Here is a 26,202-nt window from a genome sequence, read left to right as displayed (position 1 = left end):
GGCCACCTTCTACAACAGTGTGTGAGTTCTGAAGGCAGTCCCTGTCACCAAAGGCCCAGCCTAGGCGTCAGTGGGTGCTAGCTACACAGCCTTTCTCCAGTTCTCATTAAGCTCGATGGTTTCAGTCTTTAAAAAAAAATGAAAATGAAAAAAAAAATCTCATCATAGGCACACTACCAGACTGCCATTAGTGGAACGGGGAAGAACCTTTCGCCAAGTGAAGCAATTTCCTTGTTCTGTAATTAAAGCAATTTGGGAGCTGAACGTATTGATGAGCAAACTTACTGAAGTGAGGCACAAGTGGTTTACAGTGAGCAAGCACGTCAGAGGGAAATCAGAGGGCCTATACAGAACGCCCCGTGAGTCTCCCCATCATAAACCTGCTGTCACAAGTGGGTCAGCTCTGAACTGTCGCTGTAATGCTGTGCTGGGACAGCAAAACAAGGCTGCTGAGGTGCAGAGGAGCAAGCAGTTTTCTCGCTAAAGATACAGGCCAGCCAGCAGCTGTGTGCCCCTGCTCGTCTCCCTCCGGAATGCATGCGTCTCCTGACCTTGCCATGTTGGAATTCTTTGTTGTCCATAGAGGGTGTTTTGTGTCCATCCGTCCCCCATCCCCTCACCCCCACCTCAGCCCTGGTTCTGACCTTTAGGCCAGTTCCCAGGAGGTTAGTTCAGTATCTGGGACATCTCTACTCCTGACTTAGCACTCTGTAGAAGTCCCCATGGATAAAAGCTCCATGTTGACCCCTGTTCTTGTGACCCCAGCCCTCCTGCGTAACAATGCCTTCCCTCTGAACTCCTCAGCTCTGTCCCCTCTTCACTCAAAAGTGACTAGAATTTTTTAAGTCTAAAATAGATGCTCCACTGGGACTCAAGATCAATATTCTGTTTGTTTGGGATTTGCTTTATTCTTGATTCTACCAAAACCCATGGATTCAGGGTAAGTTAAGGCAACAAAGCCCTGGTCTTCTGTATAGCCCTTCTGAGCATCGGGGATTCTTGCCTTCAACAGTGCCTCACCGTAGTCAGTGGGCACCAGCAGGAACCCCTCAAGCCAAGTGTGGCCAGTCTTTTCCAAGGATGAAACTCTAGCACTCTGCTCCATCGACTCCTCTCCCTCCCTCTCTGCTTGATGAAAAGTGATTATTGAAATCCTAGGCTTCCTAAGATTAACCCTTCCAGCCCACAATGTTAGACATGTTGAAGGTTATTCACACAACTTGGTGTTGGGGGTGGTGCTTGTGAGTTCAGGGTGCACATGCACCCATGAGTGTAGGGGAGAGGGCAGAGGTGAGTCTCAGGGGTTGGCCTCAAGTGCTGTCCATTTTGATTTTTTGTTTTTTTAATACATTTTCTTTTTTACATTTTAAATCATATTTTGTGTATATGTATGGGCACACAAGTACCCATGGTGTAAGAGGAGGTCAGAGTACAGTTTAGGGTACATGGTTCTCTTTTTCCATCATATGGGTCTCCGGAATCTAACCCAGTCCTCAGACTTTGACAAAAGGTGCTTATACTACTGAGCCATCTTGCCAGCCTTCACCTTCTTTTTTGAAACTGCAACTCCCCAGTTAGGCTAGACTGGCTGGCCAGTGAGCCACTGGGATCTATTTGTCTCTCCTTCCCCAGCTCTGAGACTGTGTGTACCACAGCACCCAGCTTTTTACTGGGTGCCAGGACTCAAATGCATGGTCGTCATGCTTGGGCAGCAAGCACTTTACCAACAGCCATCCCCTTAGCTCCTTGCACGGTATCTTTTGTGCACAAGAAGAGGCGGTGACGTGGGAAGGACACAGAGGACCGAGTCTTTGCGTTAAGACTCAGAATGGGAAGCCCCGTGGTGGTGGCGCACACCTTTAATCCCAACACTTGGGAGGCAGAGGCAGCTGAATCTCTGTGAATTCGAGGCCAGCCTGGTCTACAGAATGAGTTCCAGGACAGCCAGGGCTACATAGTGAGACTCTGTCAGGGGTGGGGGAAGTGGGGGACATGACCTCAGAATCAGAAGTTCTTCTGAACCAAAGGAAGCAGGAAGGTTTGCAATGTCTCCTCTTCCTCTGTGGGAATCTTTATAGATCAACAAGAGTGAGCAGCTTGTTTATCTGCCTTCAGACACGATGCTTCAGAACAGCTGGGGTTTAGGTTTGTCCTGTTGAGATCACAAGGGAAGTCTAATCATGACTGATGATGTGTTTTCCTCCTCTGAAGTCCATGAAAAATGCAATTAGCAGAGGCTTCCTTAATCTCCTGCATGTGTGTGTTCAATTAGTGCAGTTGGGTGCACATAGATGCTATTACAGGAGGGGCCTTGCTAGGATGAACAGGGGCCCTTGCAAAGTCCAGACACACAAGTGCATAACAATTGGCATGATCCCGTTTATGCCCCTGACCATGAGAACCTCGTTGTGGCCCTTTAGCGTAGATCGTATGTTGGTGTGAATGGCAATGTCTCCCTGTTGTGCTGGGTAAATGTATCACCAGAAGGGATACTTGGCATGTGAAAACAACAGAATTAAGCTAGAGACCCTTGACTTTCAGTTAGGAGTAATTCCTCATTTGCTCTGACTGGGAGATTCTTAAATGGGGAAGAAAGCTCATTGGGAGTCCAGAAAATTAAATCCTTATTAGAAAGGGGAACATTCATTCACAAAATCTTGAGTGGTGCTAATAGTGCTTATAATAGCTGATGCTATGTGTGGTAAGAGTCAGGGCTGCTGGTAGATCATAAACCCATAATTTAAGGCTTATTATTATGAATTGGCTTTATGACTATTATAGTGTTCCTAATATAGAGATGTAAAGCTGAGCTTAGTGCTGGGAAGTGAGAGGGACTGGTTATAATCATGACTGGGATGAGAATCCATCTTTTGAGAAGTTCAAAGTCATCTTGACAGGAAGCTAGCTGCACCAGTAACTCCACAAGGAAAACAAGCTGTGCCTTGATGTGTAGTGGGGACACTGGAGTAGATTCTGGAGTACAAGTTGCTTTCTAAATAGAGAGCTTGGGGAAATGGCAGTGAGAAATAGCAGAGAAAACGTGGCTCACTGACTGCTTGAGTACTGGGGGTTGACCAATATGTGGGTGAGGAGGTTGAGCCGGGAAGGATATTCCAGGCTAAGAGAGCAGCAACCCTCTCAGGGGACTTAGATAAAGACATACCTGGAGAGTCTTAGGATGGCCAAACCAGCCCCATTCCCAGCTCTTCTCAAACATGATTTGATTTTACTTCTGGCTCAGGGTCTTAGAGTCTGGGGTTCTTTCACCAGCAGGGACTCCAGGCTCATTTAAAGGCCCATCTGAGGAGAGAATCTTTCACCGGTGGTCTCACAGCCACTGACAGAACTCAGCTCCTTTTGAGTTGCTGTGACGAAGGTGTCAGCTCCTCTCTGGCTGACTGTTGAGTAGAGGTCCTTTCCTCCAGTTTCAATGAACAATGGCATATCTTTACAAAAGACACACTCACTATGGAGCTGTTATACTTATAACAGTCCTAGGGCTGGGAAATCCAATTTGAATACAAAGCATCTTCTGGAAGCAAGATACTCACAAAATGAACAAAAACACTAAAACATGGACTTGGGGGTAGGGTAATAAACAGTTACATGAGTTGATCTGAATTCATTCCTTGTGGTTAAACAACTTAAGCAGTGGGATAATGACTTAGTCTGTTTCATGCTGCTATAACAAAATGCCCATGACTGGGTGATTTATAAAAAACAGAAAGGTATTTTTGGAGGCTGGAAGTCTAAGAACAAGGAGATGTAGGGTGCATGTTCAATGAGGACTGGTCCCTGCTTTCAAAATGACAGTGCATCACTTTGTCCTCTAGAACCGAGGGGTGGTGTGTCTGCACTTGGCATGAGGGCATGCTCATCAAACAGTACATAAAACAACTTTTCAAGGGCCTTACTCACACTCGCAGAAGAGCCCTTATGTTTGCCTCTTAAAGTTCCTGCCCTTTAATACTGTCACTTGGATGGCCAGTCACACCTGAATTCAGTGGGGACAAAGTCAGAGCATGGTGTTGGGGTGTGGCTTAGCTGGTAGAGTACTTGCCTCACAAAAAATGATGGATTGTTGCTCATAGACCAGAATAAACATAGATGAGTCCATCTGATGCTTGTAGTTAGAGTTTTCCTGCCTGGCCCACAGTCAGGACAAATCTCTCTCACCCGCCAGTCCCATAGTCACTCAGACCCAACCAAGTAAGCACACAGAGACTTATATTACTTACAAACTGTATGGCCATGGCAGGCTTCTTGTTATCTACTTTTTCTATCTTAAATTAACCCATTTCTATTAATCTATACTTTGCCACGTGGCTTGTGGCTTACCAGTACCTTACGTCTTTTTCTGTCATGGCGGTGGCTGGCATCGTCTCCCCTCCCCCAGCCTTCCACTTCCCAGAATTCTCTCCTCTCTTGTCCCGCCTATACTTCCTGCCTGGCCACTGGCCAAACAGCATTTTATTTATACAGAGCAATAGTATTTGAAGATTACCTATCTATCTGAAATATCTCTATGTATATCTAGAAGACTTAATTAACATGGCTACGAGTATGATTATCATAAATGACTAATTATTAATCTATTTTTAATTATCCATTATAATTTAAAATGAGCTATATAAACATAATACCTTAAACAAGAGTAGAAATATATCCATAGTATAACAAAATTAACTTTAAGTTTGTATCAATAGACTAAAATCTATACCAATGTAAAACATTTTAAACAAGTTGTTGCTCTTTAGAAGTAAGTTCCTTAATCTACCCTTTTATCCTATTATATCTATATCATATCCCCTTTTCTTCTTTAGAAAGAGATCGCATTTATAATCAAACTGCTTTAAATAAAAATATTGGGTTTTTTCTGTCCCATACCAGATGCTGACATAGCTAACACAGATTTTTTTTCTCCCCAAATAACAAGTGGGGAAGTAAGGAAATAGATAAATAGATAGATAGATAGATAGATAGATAGATACATACATACATACATACATACATACATACATACTCACTCCTGGCAGAAATTTTCAAGTGAATGAAAAGCAGAAGGAAATGAATGAAGGAAATTGAAAACAGTATCACCATGGGAACAACACAGTAATAACTGCAGGTAAGGCCCTTGATGAATGCTGAAGTTAGTCTGGGAAAGCTGAATCAAAACCAGGATATTTGCATATTAAAAGCTTTCCCTCAAGATAATTAGTAACTACTGAGAGGAAATGAGTTCCAGGCCAGCCTGTACTACAGAGACAAGACACTGTCTCTAAAATCAGTATTGTTGTGCTTTATTAAGGTATAGTGTGCTTAAAATTACGGTTATTTTCCCATGTCTGGACTATTTGTGGTAGGCTACACTAAAAAAGGAACCGAGCAAAACAAATAGAGGAGCTGATGGTTGCCTGTAGTGGAAGGAGGAGGTGTCTGGAAGGCAGGTCAGAGAAGCAGTGTATCTGTCCCTCTTGTCCTTCCTTGCCTTTTCAGCTTTGAAATGTGCACACATAGCCTTTCCTGAAAATAAAGTCGAAAGTAAAATAAGTAGTTCTGAGGTCCCCAGTGTCCCTTGTCTGTCCTGTAATGAATGACTCATCCTTTTTAGGAGTGACGGGGCATCTTTGACTTCCTGAGTGCTTGGTGAATGTTTCATGAGTGAAGAAATGGGCTGTGTGTTGGCCCTCCACACAATTCATCCTCCTGTCTATCGCCTGGATCCTTGAGGACCCGTGCCCCTCCTCCTGAGAGGACCAGCTTGGGCCCTCAGTCAGCAACAGAAAGGCTTTGGTTTTCACTCGCCTATTTTAGGTGGTGTGTTATAATGTTTCACAACTCCAGCCTGTCTTGGTTGACTGGAGCAGGGATACATGGATTCTAAAGCAGCCCCAGGGAAATTTGTCCTTTTCTCCTCCTTAAAGAAATCAAGCAGATAAGACTGAATCCTTCATAGCCCCAGACCCTGTACTTACTCATCCTTTATAGAACAGTCAGGTCCTGTGACCTGCTGCCCAGGAGGCCCCTAGTGTTGAACTGAAGCCCAAAGAGCCTTGTCTTAGAGAACATTAAAATGCCCACCGCTCCACCAAGCCTTCGTCTCAGAAACATAAATACGAGATATCCAAGGAGAAGACAGGATTGCTCAGGCAGGCAGTACTGCCCAGTCACCTAGGGAGATCATGGCAGCAGAAAGCAGACAGATGTGTTAATCATTCAAGGCTTCAGAGCTGATTTTGAGACCAAGTTTGCTTTTTCCTATAAATGTAGGAACATTTTACTAGCTTGCTTCTGAGACAACAAAAGAAGCCAGAGCCAGCCAGGCATCATGGTACCTATCTGTAGTCCTAGTGCCCTGGAGTCAAAGGCAGGATTAGAAGTTTAAGGCCAGCCTCAGTTACATAGATGAACTCCGTCTCCAAACAGGGTGGGGTGAGCAAAAGCCAGTGGAAAAGAGATGCATTGATCTCTCCTTGATTTCCTGATGTCTCGATTTCTTTACACTAGTACTTATTCATGATTGCCATGTTCTGCGTGCCAGTCTGGTTTTTCAGAATTAGCTCATATGTGGGACAATCAGACTCTGGGTTTTGTGAATATTAGAGTCACCATTGTGACCATGTTACTTTGCCAGTGGAGTACAAAAGCAGCCAGAGGCAGCATTCACAAGTGAGTGGATATGGTGGTGTATCAGTAGTATGACTAGAGCATGGGTGCTAGAAGGCATAGGCCCCCAAATTCAGGCTGTAGAAGACTAAAGGGTAAGTTTTAGAGAGCTCTCTTGACTAGTGTTAGGAAACTGGGTTTGTCATACAGTCAGTGGCTCTCCAGTGCCATACAACAGGGGATGTGCCATGAGTTTATTTTCTTCTGGAAAAGAACTTCCCTGATAGGATGTGAAAATGTGGAGCCAGTTTAGAGAAGGACAAGACAGGAAGTTGAGGGACTAGCTAAGAAGTTTGTGTGGTGCCATGCAGTTGACAGTGCTCACTTGGAAGCAGGATGAGGAAGCTGTGGCCCCGAGTTGGACATAAATGAAAGCCGTCATGCAGTCTAACCCCAAAGCCTCCATCTGCAGAGACTGGCCCGAGGTGCCCTTGGAGGATCATTGTTGGGACAGGAGGATGTTTGTTCTCTCAGCACCCACTAATGAGAGTTTATTTGCATTGACATAGCCTGACATAGATTTTTCTCTCCCGGGTTTATAGGGTGAGCCTTTTCCCTGCATTATTATCTGTGGGTGATTATGCCATACTCCCCAACCGATCAAAGTACACTGCTCCTGAATCCTGCTGGGGTTAGCATATTCTGCCCTGGCCGCTGTCACAGAAGGCTCAATAAACTATTGCATTGTAACTCAGCAAGCCTTATTACTGGACCAGAAACCAACTGACCATTGAGTTTAAAGAATGTCTGCTAAGCATTTAATTTTACAGCTTCCCCCAAACACTCCAGGTAAATAGATACAGTAAGCAATAGAAATAGTAATTCTGCACAGTCCTTACTCAGCAAATTCTGGGAGGCACAGATATTCATTTTAAGTTGCTTGCAGAAGCAGCTGAGATTGTCTTGAGAGGAACCCAGGAATGCCGAAGCTCCACCTTGCTCAAAAGAGAGGACTCCTCCCTCTGACTCCCTTTGACTCCAGTGGGTCAGTTCATTCCAAGTCTACAGACTCCTGTGCTGTCTTTCACTGGCGTTCGCTCTTACTTTGTTTCAAGGCCATTTTGTAGTCTTCAGTCGGAGCGGTGGAAGGGGACCCCAGCTCTCCACGCCCACAGCACTCTTCCCTTGATGCTTTTTTAAGTGATTACATAATTGAGCAGAGTTCTGAAAAGGCCACCCAGGCCCTGGCTCCCAATTACCCTCATCATGAAGTCTTGGAAGCAATCTGAATTCCCATTAAAAAAGAAAAGTCCTCTTCTACCTTAAATAGCCAATTAAATGCCTTACTTACAGCCAGTTCTGCAACTGCCCGGGCCCAGTTCTTGACTGAGAGGCCCTTAGCCGGCTACCTCCCTGGGTTGTCTCTAGGCCGTTCCTCCTCACAGCTGGCTAGATCCAGGCTGCAGAGTCTTAGCAGGGTACCTCAGGCTTTCACTGTCCTCAGGAACTGGCCTCAGGGGTAAGAAATTGATGGGAAGGGGCTCTGTCTGGGGAGGTGGCATGGCGGGTAAAGTGTGCAAGCGTGGGGACCTGAGTTTGGTCCCCAGAACCCACATTTTAAAAGCTAGAGGTTGTAGTCTACACTTGCCATCCCAGCTCTGGGGTGGCAGAGACAAGGATTCCCCGGGGGCTTGTTCACCAGCCAGCCTAACCTACCAAGGTCCAGGGCAATGAAAAACCCTGTCTCAAAAATATAAGGTGGGCAGAGTTGAGGAACACCCCCAGTCTTCCCTAGCCTCTCGAAGCACACATGTGCATCTGCACACACATGCTCCTGCACACAATCACGTGCGCACACACGTTTACATATGTATACGCACACACCATTAAAAAGAAAGAAATTTTAAAAAGAAGTTAAGGGAAGGATACCCATTGGCGGTTTATGTGGAGTTCCTGGGTTGGGGGAGATCTGTCCCTATTTTCCCAGTGGTAGGCACATGTTGTGTGTGTGTTGGGGTGGGAGTAACACTGGTAACTCTTACCATGACAGGTATCTGCCTGTCTGACTTTGGTCCTGGGACTTTATTCTTTCCCCCCACCTCTTTGTGCCCTCCCCCTCCTCCTCTGCCTACCCTTCAGTCTCATTGTAAGTGTAATCTTAGAGTCATTCTCCTAACTCCCAGGACCCCTTCAGTAGTCTTTGGAGCCATCTTGGTAGCCCCCCTGTACCCGACTTCCCTCTGACCGGGGGTAGATGGCTGTGGTTGTGGTCTGGTGCTCTGCAGCCCCAGTATTCCCATCACCCCTCTCCCCTTTTGGTTAATTTTAGCAACTTGAGTTGCCATGGTAATGGTTCAGTGGAGTTTTCATGGCTCCCTTTTGATTCAGTCAGTGGCTGGTCTGCCCTTTAGATTAAGCTTTTCAATCCGCATCTAAATTGGGACAGGAGGTGTGCTTAGAATAGGGATCCAGAGAGGAGCTCTTAGGATGTTTTAAGCAGGAAAGTCAGGGTGAGTGAGGGGATGCCCTTGGTTTACAGTGGCCAAAACAGTTCCTTGAGGCTAGTGGCCTTGAGAGAACGTGTAGTAGGAGTGCTGGAGATGCACCACCTCCAAGCTTCAAGCCTCCTGGATGCAGGCTCTTATGAGTTCACTCAGCTCAATTAAAAAACAATAATAATAATAGTCTTAATGTTCATATCACTCTGCTGGCCGCAGGCTTTGAAACCCAGTTTTACAGACGAGTTTGGCTCTGTGTTGTGCATATAGTTCCTGGCAAACAGGTCAGGATGCTAACCCCGCCCCCAAAACTCGCAGACCTGGACCAACCACTGAGCACCCTGCCTAAAAAAAAAAGCACTCCTTTTAACTAGATACACCTGTCCTTACATCCAGTACCCTGAGCCTCACAGTCACTGGGATCAGAGGTGGGGAAACTGGACACTGGGCAAGCCCAAGTTATGCTGGGGTCTCAGAATCAGAAGTGGGATGTGGGACATTTGGAGACATGGGTTGTATTTTGGGGGAGGCAGGAGGACAGACAGGGACAGCAACAGAGAGAATGAATGAACAGGCCTCGTGTGAAAACGCCTCTGCCCTGCTGCAACCAGCCCAGGAAAAGTAGCTCTAAAACAAAGGTAATCCCAGATAGAGTGGGCCCGTATCAGCAAGGGCATGATTAGTGACTGACAGCATGCCTCACTTGTGTCTCTGCTTCCAATTAAGGAGCAAGTAGAAGGCAGACTTGCTCCCTTAACTGACTGCAGGACTACACGTCAGTGAGAGAGAGCCTTTGCATCTCTGAATTGGCAAACACCACTCAGTGTGCAAATATGTACACACGCACGCACACACACACCACAGCTGTCCCTTGCCTCCTCTTAGTGTTCTCTACCCTCAGCCTGCCTCAGTCTCTGCCAGAGCGCCATGGACTTGGGCTGCCCCGACTCTCTTGCTAGTCTTTCGGGAAGGTTTCATTCCTTTCGTTCAGGATGAAGTAAATGTTCTGAAGGAAGTGCTTCCTGAGTAGCGCGCGCGCGCACACACACACACACACACACACCTGAAGCCCTGACCTCCTGCATGTTGATAGATGCTGGTATAAAAACAGCGTAAGATGTCCTGGGAAGGATCCACTTAATTCCAGCAGAAGAGACAGTGGAGAGTTTCACAAACACAGCGACCCCGGGAGGTCAGCAGGATGTGCCAGGTCCAGTAGAGAAGCAGCATGGGGGTCCCGCAGAGGAGCTGGCGCCCTGTGCTGGGTGCTAGGCTGGCCCTCCACTCACAGTTCCTGTGTGTCCTCCCTACATGGCACTGACTTTTCCGGGCTGTGGCAGCCAGCCTCCCCGTGGCTTAGTCCAGTGGAAGCCAGAAGAACGTTAGAGGGTAAGAACACCAGAGGGCAGAATGTGGTACTTGGTGATACTTTATCCGCCGAGTACCCAACCTGTTAGGTCTCCGAGTACCCAACCTGTTAGGTCTCTCCAATCCTGGGAGATTCTAGACACCGTATCCCCAGCCCTTCAAGCCTAGACAGCTTCCTGCTGTCTCTCTCTGAAACTACTTTTCTGATCTGGAAGATTGTGGGACCCTGCATTTGCATGGCTCTAGACAAGCAGTAACTGTCTGAAGGACCTTGAGTACCATGTTCTTGGCTAGTACAGATAGCATGTGGGAAAGCATTAGATGAGGGATACTTGGAGCCCAAGCACCACAATAAGAAGCTAAATTTCTACCCTTGAGAGGCAGAAAGACTGGGGAGGCAGCAGAACCAGGCCCAGGCTTCAGGTCCTTATGTCAGGTCAGCATCTTCGTCACATGGGAGGAAACTGCACTGGGCCTGTATATAGATGGCCCCAGGAAGGTGTGTCATTGCCCCCACCAAGCATGTAAGAGGAATGTTCCAGAAGGATGGAACTGTGTTCTGGTACACAGATACCATCTCCTCCATAACCCTGAGCTGATTGAACCGTGGGATAGTGTTTCCTTGTCGGATTCTGTTCCCCTCCCTCCACCTCCCTGATATAAAGGATTGAACTTAGGGCGCACACAGGCTGGTTGAACACTCTGCCTCTGCACTGCTTCAGCCCTGGTTTCCCGCGCTCTGAAACAACACTCTGGACAGGCTTGTTCAGTGAAACCTGTCCTCATACTGCTTGCTCTTCTTGTGTGTGGGTCCAGTTTCTGCTCCATCGCTCTGGGCCATATGACCTGGGACGTGCTTCTTACCTGTACAGACTCACTGAGGAGGACATCCCGTCAGGAATGCCTGGTTTCACATTCCAAGACAGCCAGTGGCTACCGTTAGAGCTCCTCTGCCTCCCTCCCCTAGAAGTTGTTATTATTTGAAGTATCAAGTGTTGTACAGGGATGAGCAAGCAAAATACACCCTGCCCTGGTTGGGCTGCATTCCAGTAGACAAGAGGGACAATTGACACAGTGTATAACAGAATTTACCCACCCGTCCAGGCTAGAGAGCAGCTATGGGGTTGAAAGCGGGTTCTGCACACTCTTAGCGTCTGAAAACACCTCAGGGGAGCCAGCGGGTCAGTAGCAGCAGGATATAGATAAAGGTAACATTGAAGGTCAGGATGGCTGCGTGTGGGGACAAGATGATGCTGGGCCTGGAGACCAAGTGAGGACTCCTGCTTTGTGCTGAGCACCTGGGAAGCCTCTGAGGATTTTGAGGCAAGGACTGACCTAAGCAAGTGAGTTTGTGTCTTAGAAGGAACATTCTGTAACCATTTGGAAAGGGAACTAGAGAGTGGGGCTTGGGGACAAGATACAGGTGACAGTGGCTTGTGGCGGGGGGAGGGGGGGGGGGGGTGCAAGTGTTGAGACAGCAGGACTCATGATTCAGGATCCTGATTGGCCATGGAATCCCTGTCAGACATCCTTGTCCTGCTGGCCCTGGGACCAGAACAAAATCAACAGCCCTGCCCTCCTGGACACAAGGGTCATGGGTCATCGTGTTCATATCAGGAATCTCAAGAAGCAGTGAATTTGCTCATAGCTAATAAAACTCCCCCCTGGGAGCCCTGGGTGAAATGCTTCCGTCACCAGCCCATTCCCTGAATTATTCAGATAGTTTTCTGCACTCAGAGCTGCCAGTGTGCGCACTCAGCATTTCCCTGGGTAATAAGGTTTTGTGGGCAGAAGTGGCTCTGCTGAACTGATTACTGGGGAGCTCTGAGCAGCTCGAGTATGTGGTGAACACATACAAGCATCCTTGGACTCCTGGAGAATTTAAACAGGATCAGCTCCTGCTGCTCGGTCTTGTCAAGTGTGGGAGGCACTGGGTGGCATCCAGACCTTTCCATGGCATCCCTCATTTCTCTAGGGATCAAGTGCACAGTTGTAAGTTCCTATTAGTAGCAATGCATGAACTTCCAACTGGAGCCAGGAAGCTGGGACTTGCTGCTGCAGGAACAGAACAGGCTGAGACAGTCACATAGCAGCTTATGTCCTTCCAGATGGCAGCTAGAGACACAGAACTTTCTCTAGCATGTGTCCAAAGGCCAAGGATGCCCCCTGTGGTGTATAAAAAGACAGCGGCCAGAATGATGGGAAAGTAGTCTTTTGGAAAATGATGTACATCCTATCCTATGTCCACACATCAGTAAGGCTAATGAAATTTCCTCAGACTTATGGGATCATCACAAGGAACATTTGCCTAGTGAAGGCTCTGAAAAGTCCTGTAATAATAGCTATTAGTAATGGCAGATGTGGCGAGTACTTACTCTGCCAGGCACCACTCCCGATATGCTTATACTCAGAAGGCAGAGTTGAGCTATGACTGACATTGGACAGTACAGAAAGCGTGCAATATTTGCTATCTTGCTTTTGACAGCTAAGGTTCGCCAACCCTGTCTACACCGGTGTAAAATACACTTTCATCTAGTGGAACTCTGGTAGGTTTGGGGGATGGAGGAAGCATTTTGTCTGCAGCTAACGTTGTTCTAATGATTAGCCATAGTAATTAACGTGGTTCTTCACGATGAGACTCGAGTGCAAGCTGGAAGCTGTGAGCAGAGTCAAGTGCCTGCCTCAGTCAAACAGAGGCAGGTGGACCCAGGCCTGTGTGAAGTTGGTTTGCATCACAGATGCCAAGGAAAGGACAGGCTTCCAACCAACAGTGCTGGGGAAGCGGGCTGTCCGAATGGATTGATGGAAAGTCACCTTGACCTTTCTCTTGTTCCATAAACAGGAATTAACTAGCAGTACATCATCGATGTAAATAGAGGCACTAAAGCTATATCATCCTGCTAGGTAAAAATTCAGCTGAGGATTCCTTGGATAGTATATAGGAAGCACAAACCATTAAGAAGGAATTGCTGCACTGGGCTTCATTAAATTCAGAAAGAAACAGAAAGACACTAAAGGAAATGAAAAAGAAACCACAGCTTAGAAGATCAATTGTAAAACACAATGAGATAAACTTGTGTCCCAGATCATCTGAATTACTCCTACTCAATAGTAATAAGCAGCCAAGCGATCCAGTTTTACTACATTTTATTTTTCTACGTGTGTGTGTGTGTGTGTGTGTGTGTGTGTGTGTGTGTGTGTGTGTGTTTGAACGTGTATGCTACCACCCGAATGTGGAGGTCAGAGAAAGTTTATGGGAACCGGATCTCTCATAATTGGACCATGTGGGTCCCGGGGATTGAACTGTGGTTTGGTGGGGGCTTAGTGGCAAGCACTTTCACCCACTGAACCATCTCACAATGAATAGAGTAGGAAGGCATGCAAGGCTCCAGATCTCAGTTGTGGGGATAGTTGTGTTAGCTTTGCCAAACTCATCCGCCTATAGATTTTAAAGAGGAAATTTTATTGTGCATAAATTACACCTCAATAAACTTGATTTGTTAAAGTATTCAGTTTGAAGAAATAAAAGGCAGGCATGTGAGAGTTGATTTTTCAAAGGAATGATGAGGAGTCAGTTTGTGGCGTACCAATTATTCCAGAAACAGGAATTCAGGACTCAGGAGGTCAGGCTTCAGTCTCAGGAGCCATCTTTAGACAATGTGTCCTTGATAGGAGGTGTCCCAGGAAGGTAGGCTGGGAGGTGTGAGCCCTGAAGCTCCTCCCATGTGTTGGGAGAGAAGGAAGTGGGAGTCAGACAGACATGCACCATCAGTCATGGAAGGCCAAAGGAAGACAGCAGTGGATGGCCTTAAATACATCATAGTGTGCAAGCGACACTGTAGACATGAGAGAGGGGGAAGGTCATCCTCCTGTCCACCGGGAAGGTCGTCCTCCTGTCCACCGGGAAGGTCGTCCTCCTGTCCACCGGGAAGGTCGTCCTCCTATCCACCAGGAAGGTCGCTCTCCCGCTGTCCTCTCTCCACTGGCATCTTTCCCTCCCATCGAAACCTCCTGTGTCCCCATCTCTGCGTCTTCCAGAACTGGGGGGTACAGTCTTGGATTTAGCCCATTTTACACTACTCTATTGTAACGAAATACCTGAAGTTTGGTAGCTTTATAAAGTGGGGAAAGGGTTGTTTTGCTCAAAGTTTCTAGAATCAAAGGTCCATATTTACTGAGGAATTACTAAGGGGATGCAAGATGCCACCCAGAGTGAGACAAAGAGAGAAAGAAAGGAGAGACTGTTAGTTCTTCCCCATGTCTCTGTACCAGGAGGTGTGGGTATGGGCATGCCTGTGGAAACCAGGAGGTAGTCTCAGTTGTCGTTGCTCAGTGCTGTCTCCCTCTTTCGTCTTCCTTTGATTTGAGGCAGGGCCTCTCACTGACCTCGGCTGGCCAAGTGGGCCTGTCTAACTAGGAAGTGAGCCCCAACAGCCACCTGTCTCTGCCTCCCCAGTGCTGGGATCACAAGTATGTGTCATGATTTCCAACTTGTAGTGAGTGTGGGTTCTGGGGATTGAACTCAGGCCCTCACGCTTTCGAGGCCAGCAGCTTACATGAATGAGTAGGGCCTTCTCCCTCTTCTTAGAAAGCACCCATAATTCCATCCTGGGTTTCCCGCCCTGATGGCTTTCTGTAATCCTCATTACTTCCTAAAGGTTTCACTTCTAGAAACATAGTTAGGGTGACTTTCTCCCCTCCTAATACTGCAAAATGGGGGTGAAATTCCAACTCATGAGAACTTGGGGTGGTGTGCACACTTTAAAGCAATAGGTATGCTGTAGCAGTTCTCCTATAAACTTTGTTTATTCTTTTACTAGTCAGTACATCTTCCAAATGCTGTGTATGTTGTGTAAATTTTAAAACAGGAGTAATATTATACAGAAACAGTGTAATTTATTAAGTCAAGCTGTGATGATAGACATTTACATTTTGTTATATTTACTATTACAAACAATGTTTTCATGAATACTGGTACTAAAATGTAATTTCTGGGCTGGGGCCCTAGCACAATGGTAAAATGCTTGCCTAGCATGCATAACAGTCTGGGTTTGAACCTCAGCCATGCAAAGGAAAAATATTGCTCATTTTTACTGTGATACTGTGTCAAACATAATTATATTTTTAATATACATTCGTCTCTCAGTGTCTGTGATGGATTGGTTCCATGACACCAAAATCCACAGCTGTTAGAGGCTCTTGCATAAAATGCTATATTTGCATAGAACTGTGTACTTTAAGTCACCTCTAGATTATTTATACCTGGTACAGTGTGGGTGCTCTGTAACTAGTTCTTACTCTGTGTTGTTAATGACCCCAAAATGTCTGCACATATTCAGTAAGGATGAAATATATCAAATCCACCATTTCTGATATCTAGGGGTGCAGAACAGATGCGGAACCCCACCTGTAGATACAGAGAGCTGCTCTATGTTATTGGTCTGCCCCACTATGCCATATTTGTACCCACTTGTTCTCCCACCAGCCACCCCTGAGTAAACCCCATGCATCAATATACATGTTTTCCTAAGACCCACCCAGCGGAATATAAACCCAACCTCAGCCTTTGGCCAAGCCAGTGGACAAAATGCCAGTATCCTGGAGGAAATTTGATTTTCATTTGCAAGAATGTGTTTATAGATGGGAAGGAACGCTAAATCACAGATCTCAGCTGCCCATGTCGGGATGGCATCTCTGCATTAGTCAAAGGTATTTCTCCCAGGATACCAGCCTTTGGCTAGAAAGCTACCATTGTTAGCTTTTATAGGTTGCCGTCTCAGGGGCAAAGCACCCAGAAATGGTGCAAAGCACAGCTCGCCCCAGTGCCAGCCATTGACTGCTTGGAGAGTCTGGAGATCTCCAGTAAGAGCAGATGGCCTAGAATTAATACGGCCCAAAAGCAGATCCAGGGTCGGAATTTAAGCTGTTTGACGGTAGACCAGGAGGGCATTCGCTTGAGGGACAGCCAGAATAAATGGAAACTTCATTATCCGTGGATCACACACTTGGAACACAGGTCCCAAGCAACTCTGATGTTAGTAATTTGGCCAGCAGGCTCATTAGGCTCTTAAGAAAAGTGGGCCTAGTTAATGAATTAATGCAAGATGACATTTTACACACAGAGCAAAAACGAGCCCAGGCAGCTCTGAGTTATGTGGCATCATAATTCCTTGAGTGGATGTGATCGCTGCTTCTCTACTGCCAAAGTGGCAGGTCTGGAGGGAGGCGGCGTTCTGAGACAACAGTGAGATCCTTAGGATACAAAAGCCCTCACTGTCTGCTCCTTAAAGAGCTCCCTCTCGGACCTGAAATGCTGCCAGTGGTCGCACAGACATCAGAGTTTCAGAACCTCTGAACACATTTACTTTCCATGTGAAAAAGCTACCCAGCTCCGCTACCCCCACCCCACCCCAGGTTCTCCACCACTAGTGCAGAGATGGCTGGTGAGGATATCAAGAATGCACATACTAAGAAGTGGCATTAACTAGTTAGAGCTGATGGATCCTGGAGATGGACAGCACACACGGTAGCACAGCCACCTGAATTCCCTTAATGCTACTCAGCTGTACACTTAAAATGCTGTTTGTGGTATGCACATTTCATTATGGCAATTTCAAAGTAATGTTTCTTTTTAAAAGAATCAGCATTGCCGAGTGCAAACCCTTGTCAGGTGCTGTGCTCGACACTCTGCACATACAAGCATTGCGTCTTCTGATGACTGGGGGAGATGCATGATGTTAACTTTCTCAGCCCTGCTATTATTTTACGAAAGTTAAGTCACTTGCCTAGACTCAGGCACCTGGAAGTGATGGCTCCAGGATCCACTCCAGAGCTCTGCAACCTCAGGTCTATGCAGGGAATAACCACAGAAGGATTTTAATCCTGAATTCTGAAACACACACACACACACACACACACACACACACACACACACACAGAGAGAGAGAGAGAGAGAGAGAGAGAGAGAGAGAGAGAGAGAGAGAGAGAGAGAGAGTTCTAATTACCTAAGCTAAGAACTGAGTGGCAGCTATTTGTCTCCAGGAAAGTCCAAAGCTGGTAACTTACAGACGAGCACTTCCATCTTTAAACAGCTCATGTTTACCTCTTTCTGTACAGTTCAGATGTGCAAGGCCCCTTAGAATGTTGAGTGCCAGTAACTGGAAGGATCTGCTCAGCTTTTAGTCCAAGTTTGGGTATGGCTAGAGAGAAAAGTTAACAACAGAGAGAAGGGACCCTAAACGGGTCTCATTGTGATGATATATTTTTTTTAAATCAGGAAGGCAGAGATGATGTGTAGTATAGCATGCAGGCTTTAGAAGGAGGATACCTGGCTACCAGGCACCATCTGTGACTGTGGACAGGTTAACCCACCTCCCTGAGTTAAAATAGAAATTATAATAGCACCTACTGTTTACCGTAGAGTGTGACCAAACAGATGGTTGTTGTTGAGTTCTGTGCACTTATTGAGTGCCTACTGTCTGCCGCGTCTCCTCCTCCACTCGGGACTGTAGTGACAAACAAAATGAAGAGCTCAGGGTGAAGGAGAGAGTGTTCCAGCTCTAGCTGCTACTGCAGGTTAACAAATGCCAGTCCTTCTGGGACCCACAGAAACCTCCTCCTGAGTCACAGATGAAGAAGCATGGGGCTGTGGTCCCAAATTCACCCTCTGGGACTGAAACTAGAATATTCTTCCAACGGGCACAGCAGTGGGCTGCTGCAGTTCTTTGGCACAAACAAGATGGCCCCAGGTTTCTGTGAGGAGCTGTCCTGGTTTCCTGTGCCTGCCTGGACTTCCTGAGGTTGTCAGCTGTGTCCTGCTGGCTGGGAAGCAGGTCACCTGAAACACTGAAGTGTGGCTCATTAGCATATGTGGGAGGAAGGTTTTGTTAGTCAGCAGAAATGGGGTGTGACCCAGACCATCACCCTGGGACCTGAGGAAATGCCTGCCAGTTGTCTGCTGTGTCTTCTTGGGTGTTCATAGAGGAGGGTCAGGCAGTAGCTTAGGTCACAAGGGCTCCTCCCTCAGCCTCAGTGATCTTAGTCAGGGCAACCAGCCTCACCAGGACACACTGTGCTCATCTTAAAAACAGTGCCTTGCCTTAGTTGAGACAGTGCTTGCCTAGCATGCATGAAGTCCTGGATCTCATCCCCATGCTGCAAAAGTGGGGAGTGGTGACCCATGTCTGTAATCCCAGTATCAGGGAGTAGAGGCAGGAGAATCAGAAATCCAAAGTCATCCTTGGCCACAGTGAGTCACAGGCCAGCCTGGAATATATGAAACCCTGAATTTAAAAAAAAAAAAAAAAAGAATTAAAGCAAAACTAAAAGCTTCAATACCATATACTGTGTGTGTCAAACACGCGTGTGAATGTAGCACAAAGTGCCAGCTGCCGTTCTAGACCCTTGACATTGCTGTCTATGCCAAACTTCAGAAGCCCCGAGAATGTCTAGACTTTCATTCCCAGAACTTCCCAAAGGGCACAGACACAGAAAGTAGGTTGACAGACAGACGCCAGAGTCTGTATCTGTGGAGATCAACCCAGGGCCTGGCACAGAGCAGGAGCTCTGCAGACATCTGGAGCCCAGATGTACATACTACCTTCCTCACATTAGTGTTATCATACATTTTCAATGAAGACCTGATTTCCGGAGCCCCAAGAACTCTCACTCTTGACCCCTGGGAATTACATTTCCCATCTCTGAGTTTTTAGCTAACTTCATTGAGGTCTTATTCATGGAACATAAAATTCACTCACGTTAACTGTACGATTCAGTGACTTTTAGTTAACTTTCCAACATGCGCCATCACTGCCCCAGTCTAGTTTGAGCACATTGTCAGTGACCCAGCAGGACCCCTCATGTCCACTGGAGGTTAATCCAGACACTGCTGTGCTTGCTGTCTCTGAACTGGCCTTTCAGATGCATCATATACAGTCTACAGTCTGGGATATTGGGGGTGTGGCTTATTTCTCTGCATGTTTCTGAAATTCACACTCATGGGATGTATCAGTGTTTACATTTGGGGCTGGATAAGAGTACATTAGAATATTCCACAGTCTGAGTACCCATTCCACAGCTGATAAACATTTAGGGTCTTGCTTTCTGGTAGCTGTGAATAGTCCTGCTATGCTAATTGGCAAGACAGTTCTGAGTTGATTTTTCAAAGACTTAGAAAAGCCCACTTGTAATGTTCTCTCTTCCTCCCTTTTCTCCTGGTTTTCCCAGAACCAGGCAGTGGGCAGGTGTTCGTGACCTCGGAGAACCAGCTCGTGTACTACCCCAGTATCACATACGCCATCATCGGCAGCTCTGTCATCTTTGTGCTAGTGGTGGCCCTGTTGGCACTGGTCCTACATCATCAGCGAAAACGAAACAACCTCATGACTCTACCTGTGCACCGGCTGCAGCATCCTGTACTGCTCTCTCGCCTGGTAGTCCTGGACCACCCCCATCACTGTAACGTCACCTACAACGTCAATAATGGTGTTCAGTATGTGGCTAGCCAGGCTGAACAAAATGCGTCAGAAGTAGGCTCTCCACCCTCCTACTCAGAGGCCCTGCTGGACCAAAGGTGAGAGATTGCAGAGGAAGGCATCTAACATAGGAAAGACTTCTGTGCACACACAGGGCTACCTAAGTCTAGCTAAGAATTTGGGCTTGGTAACTATAGGCAGTAACAGTGATTGACATTTACCTACTCCGAGAATGTTCCATGTCATCTCTGGACACTTCTATGAGGAAAGTAACTGAGGCCCTGCAGTTTTAAGTCACTTATCTGAGGACCTACAGGAAGGATTCCCTGCTCCTCCTTGGTTAAGCCACAATGTCACACTTTTAGGCCACTGACCATCTCTGGGCCATATCTGCTACTACAGAAAAATAGGGTTAATTTGTTGACTGAACGAAAGAATAAATAACTCCCTTGCCTTGCTTGGCTTTATTAATGAGGTAAAAGCAATGGTGTAGAGCACCCCAAACTTTACTGAGCAATGGATTGCTCATCACAGATGGCATTGTTCATGAACCCCCAATATAGAAGGCCCAGACTGGCCTCCTGTAGTTAGAGTGGAGGGCCTAAAGCATACCTGTTTGGCCTCCCTGTTCTTTTCCTTTATGGCCTCCATAATATCCCATATAACCAAGGCTGTGTGTGTGTGTGTGTGTGTGTGTGTGTGTGTGTGTGTGTGTGTGTGTGTGAGAGAGAGAGAGAGAGACAGAGACAGAGACAGAGACAGAGACAGAGAGACACTGGAGATCGGAATCAACATCTCACACATACTAAACACATGCTTTACCACTGTGTTCATCCACCCTCACACACACCAGATAACCTTCTTGGAAGTCCTGCACTACAGCCAGCTACCAGAGCCAGTTTAGATTATGATATTCCATGCCCTGCCTTCAGGTCCTCTGCTCAGTGCCCCAGGACTAAAGCCCAGGACTCACTGTGTGTCACACTAAGCATTTTACAGATGTGCCTCAAGGGTGGCTGGGCCCCTCCTTGGACCCTTTCTTGTGGCAGCTCCTGTATGATTTCATCTTCATTTTCCCTCCTCATCAAAAGCAAACAATACTTCAAGGACTGGGAGGGAGGCGTTGCTGCCTGAGGAGTTCTCTCGGACCTCACTCATCAATGAGCTTCCCACTCAGAATGAACCTTTGCACTCGGGCCAACCAGAGTAGAGTAAGGCTAATCCTGATGCATCTGGAGACAGAACGGTGGGGTTCCAGTCCCTGCATTGCTGCCTTACTAATCTGTGATCATGGGCCTCCTGATTCCTCACCGGGACAGTAGACATAAAAGTAATGCCTATCTCAGGGGTCATTGTGAGCAGTCAAGGTGACAGAGGAGGGGTACAGTGAGAAACACCTGACTTAATGACTTAACAGCAGTCGGGGAAGAGAGCAGAAGACAGGTCTTTTCTGTTACATAATTGTGTTGCAAGCAAGGTACAGAGAAAGAGACAGGGCATTTAGAGAGTGACTTCTCACCCAAGGCCACAGGAAGTTAGACTTAGTAAGAAACCAGATCTCTCCCTTATCAAAGACTCTTGGCCATAAGTCATTTTGCCCAGAACACCCAAAGTGATCTGAGGGTGGTGTTTAGCAACCTCATTCCTGCTCACCTAGAGGAGAGATATGGTATGGGCACTGCCCATTGGACAGGAACAGCTGAAGCACAGTGACCTTGCTGTTCTGTCACATTTCAAACCCTGGTTTTGCTGGTCTTAGGTCTCCTTTGTACTTGGCAGTAAAACCTTATTCTTCTTCTAGCCATCTGCTCAGAAATGGGCTGTTGTTAGAGCTGTCTGAATCACCTGCCTCATCTAGACTCTAATGTGTTGTCTCCCCTCTGCCACCCTCCTGCCTTCTCTCTTGCAGACCTGCGTGGTATGACCTTCCTCCTCCACCCTATTCATCTGACACCGAGTCTCTGAACCAAGCTGACCTGCCTCCTTATCGCTCACGGTCAGGTAGTGCCTACAGTGTCAGTGCTGGCTCCCAGGCAGCCAGCAGCCTCCTGAGTGTGGAAGACAGCAGCCACAGCCCAGAGCAGCCTGGCCCTCCAGAGGGCCCTGCTGAGCCCAGAGACTCTGTGCACATTGAGGGCACTGAAGAAGTAGAAAACTAAAGTGATTCCAAAGTCCATGTGGGTAGATCTGCTCCACCTTGTTGAATTCTGACAGCCTGTGCTCATGAGACGCTCTTTGAGCTCCCTTTGAGGATGTCTCAAGTTGAAGTTTGGGGTGCTGATTGCTCTCCATCACCATCTCTTCCTCCAGATTTCAGGGATGTTCTTTGTAATGACCTGGCACTCCTCTGCCCTCTTAGTTGACATGATGTGTTGTCATCTTCCACGAGGTCACTGTTCCTTCAGGGCCTGTGATTAGAGCCTCCTGCTTCAGATGACTGTGCTACTATTGGTCCACCCAGTAGATTTGTGCCTGGGCAGGCAGCAGGATGAAGCCATATGTAAGTGTCTTTGGTGGGTTATGGGGCCATGTTGCTCATTTGGGTGAGAAGACACCAAAAGGCCATCATCAGAGGGTGCTCCAGAATTGTCCAGGGGAACATCAAATCCCCCCCTTACACTGTCCTGTTCATCGTTCTTACCGCAGCTGAGGCCAAAGAATAATTCTGATATGAACAACAGCTTTTGGCTCTCAGCTCTCTCGTTTGGTTTTGTGATAGATTCTGCCTGGCCTTATAAATTTGTCTAAGAATCCTAATTTTGAGAGCTTTTGCTAGAAGTGCAGATCTTCAGCATCATCCTTGAAAAAGTAGGAAAACCCTGCCACTGTTGAAAACCCTCAACTCCTAATGTGTAGGTTACCAGAGCCTGGGTCTGCCTTGACCTCATGGTCCTTTTCCTGGCTTCTGGATTGTCCCCTTCCAAGATGACTTGGCATAGCTAAGGATGAGGACCCAAATTAAGTTGGCCAAAACCGTGATCAAGCCCTTCACTCCAATAAAACAGGCCCAGTCTGACGTACTCATACATGCAGCTCCAGGCTCCTAAGTTCCCTAAACACCTGGGAGTCTATTTCCCATGTGCATTTGGACTTAAGGACACTCCTAGAAGTCTTAACTTAGGTGAGAACCACATTCAATACCACCTGTGAGAACTCTCAGGTCACTGTACTGCACACACAGACCCAGGAACGGTGCACCAAGTCGGAGTTAGGATAGAATGAGGGTCAGGTCCAACCAAACATCCTGGCAGTTTCTCCTATGAGAGAAGTGGGCAATAGATAACTTGGAGTCAAGATTTCCCATTGGATTTTTTAAAGTCTCTTAGAAATGCATTTGAAACGGTGTGTTTGTTTTTTTCCCTTCTAGTTAAGGGACTATTTATATGTGTATAGGAAAGTTATCTGTTTGATTTTGTTTTTGTTTCTCTTTTGGCGAGGTCCAAAGAAAGATGCAAAAAGAAATGCTGCCTTTCCCCAGCCCCATCCCATAGTGTCACCTCAGACTCACCTACATGCCCAGCATTTACATTGGGGCATTTTGGAGTCACTATTTATCGAGTTCTTGAAAAATGCAGAGGGACAAGTCCCCATCCATTGTCTGTATGTTTAAACTACCTTTCCGCTCTCTTGATGCCTAGCCAGCCCTAGTGCATGACACCACCACCCACCCCCACCAACCAGGCAATAATGGGTAAACCATACTAGCCAGGGACAAAACTGGAACCAGGTGATGCCACCTCAGGCAGCTGCCACCCATTCAAAGCCTTTTCCACAGCTGACGAAACTCTCAATAACCTGTTCGATGCTAATTAAAATGGAGCCTGCAGGAAGCAGGGACAAAGTGGCCTTCAATGATGCTGTTCCGTTGACTTTCCTTTTTAAATAAATCCAAACTAGACAGCTGGAAAGCTAGCCTCTTGGGGTTTTGTTTGTTTGTTTGTTTTTGTTTTGCTTAAATAAGCCTAGCTGCTTGTGTCTTTCATTTTTAAAATAGTAATTGAGGGGGTGAGTGTGTGAGTGTGTGTGTGTGTGTGTGTGTGTGTGTGTGTGTGTGTGTGTGTGTGTGTAGCGCAGTGAAGAAAGAACTGGGTGACAGACGGAGCCTTCCTGGCTGTGCGTCTCATCCGGGTGAGTCAGTGACTCTCTTCTCCTTTGATGGGTCCCTGCTTCTTTTTGGTGCTCTGAAAGTTGTCTGGAGGAAAGGATTCTAATTTTAATTAACTGAGCAGTGAGCTAATCTCATGAGATTTCTGCTTCAAGGCATTTTAGGAAAAACAAATGGTTTTAGTAGATAAGGGGAGCCTATTAATGTTGTTTGTTTTTTGTTTTGTTTTGTTTTTTCCAAACAGACACAGGAACATTTTTACTATAGATTTGGTTTTTAATGGGTTTTTAAAAAATAATAATAATAGTAATAATAAATAAGATAGCAAAGCTCTGGGCCTTGAGGTTTTTTTCCCCTTTCTTCTCAAGATACCAAGTAAGTGGCTAGCAATATTTTTTAAATTCATTCCAGCCAGGATTTTTTAAATACTGTGTTGCCTAATTCTACACCAGCCCGAAAAATGGTCTCCACTGTGTCTTCCCCGTGTGACCAGTGCTTCGTTTTGACACTACACTCGACTCACTGTGATTGGAAACTCACTGCCTGACTTAACTGCCTTGTCCTTGCAATTGACAATGTTTTTGAAATTCAACTAAGTTGTTAATAAATAGTGTGTGATATTCAAAATTAATGTAAACTGGAAGGTTTTATGTGGTTGCCTTTTGGTTTGTTTTTTTAATTTTTATACTCAAATAAATTGCAATTCCATTCTTTGACTGTGTGAATGGTTCTTGACCCACTCTCTTGCCCCTAACAACATAAAAAGAGGGTGATCATTTCTGGCTTAGCTTCCCCAGTAAATACCATAATAAAATGAGGAAAAGGAAGAATATATTGGTGAAACTTCAGAACGTGGTGGGTATTTGGGGTTCTACTGGTGTGATTGGACTAGTGGGGAGAAATTGTGTGCCCCAGTTGGTGTGATGGCCTGGAAAGTGAGTGAGTCCTTCCTTAAAGTGTTTGTTGTTCCAGGAAAAGCCAAGTGTCTGCAATAACTGTCTCAGATTCTTGCCACAGATTCAAAGGCTGAACCTTACCCAGGCATGCTTGTGATTTGTTCCAAACGGCCAAGAGAGCATCTCCATGTCCCTATAGGCCTACTTTAGAGCACGTTTTGACTGATGCAGCAGGGACAATGTGTAGGTATCTAGATGCCCAGTGGGACCCCACCACCCATAGCCAGTGAAGTGAGTCCATCTGTGGTCAGAACTGAAATCCACATGAAAATATAAATGCAAATCTTCAGACCAAGATTTGGGTGATGTATTATTCCCCTGCTCTTATGAGATGGAACTGTCAGGCAATGGTATCCCAAGAGCCCTGTGTCATATCCTGCCCCAAATGCTCTAAAGCACATTGCCCCAAATGTTTGTTCATGTATTCATTCTTTTGTTTCTCACGGTGCCTTGCGAATCCTATTTTTGTTGATCCCAAGATAAGAAAATAATTATAATGATCTAATCTAGACCAGACATTGGCGACCTTTCTGTAAAGGGCCAGATAGTATGTTTGGCTCTACAGCTACAAAGGACTCATAGATAATACATTAATGATTGGGTACAGCTGTGCTTCAGTAAAATTATATGGAAATAGGAGCTGGGTAATTTTGACCTGTGGACTCCTAACTAGTTTTGACATTGTGGACCACAGTGGGTTTGTAAATCTTAAGTTTAGGCACTGTAGGGCAGAAACAGTGGTATAATGGTTTGGGGTAGTAAAACCCATGAAAAACTCATGAGAGAGAGTGTCCAAGGCCCTGATTTAATTGAAATTGGCCTTACCCATTCGTTTTCCAATGAATAAAAAATACAGGATTAATAGAGGCTTTCCTAGTGAGATCCTAAAACAGTTGGGTTGAACAGAGGGAGCCTGGTTTAAAAAAAGAAATTCTGGTACCCCTGGGAGTCCCTCAAGGTCATAAACTTGGGCATTGTCTCCATTCAAGAAAGAGCATGTTGGTATGTGACCTGGAAAATATTGTTCACCTCCATTCAGCTTACAACCCACAGTCAGTGTAAGTCTGTCTATTCAAAGGCTCAACTGGATGAAAAGCATTAGATTGGTACAAAGGAAGTGTACCTGGTATTCATATTCATAAGAATAAAAGAGCTATGCACCCACTGAAATTCAGGAAAAAGGTTGGTGACAAGAT

The 26,202-nt window shown here is 46.2% G+C and overlaps 1 protein-coding gene across 2 annotated transcripts in view; it reads left to right on the top strand.

The window, feature by feature from the left end:
• The window catches only part of Ldlrad3 (low density lipoprotein receptor class A domain containing 3), a 236,242-nt gene extending 212,330 nt beyond the window's left edge, over positions 1 to 23,912 (top strand). For both annotated transcript variants that reach the window (XM_036186090.1, XM_036186089.1), the window contains exons 5-7: positions 19,698 to 20,043; positions 21,855 to 21,970; positions 22,007 to 23,912. In XM_036186090.1, the coding sequence (XP_036041983.1) occupies positions 19,698 to 20,043; positions 21,855 to 21,970; positions 22,007 to 22,104 (560 nt within the window). In that variant the 3' untranslated portion in view covers positions 22,105 to 23,912. The remainder of the gene's footprint in view (positions 1 to 19,697; positions 20,044 to 21,854; positions 21,971 to 22,006) is intronic.
• Positions 23,913 to 26,202: the final 2,290 nt, after the last annotated feature.

Source organism: Onychomys torridus, chromosome 4 (genome assembly GCF_903995425.1).
Source record: "Onychomys torridus chromosome 4, mOncTor1.1, whole genome shotgun sequence".
Lineage (NCBI taxonomy): Eukaryota > Metazoa > Chordata > Mammalia > Rodentia > Cricetidae > Onychomys > Onychomys torridus.
Note: the sequence above shows the minus strand (reverse complement) of the source record. Positions and strands in the feature narration are given on the sequence as shown.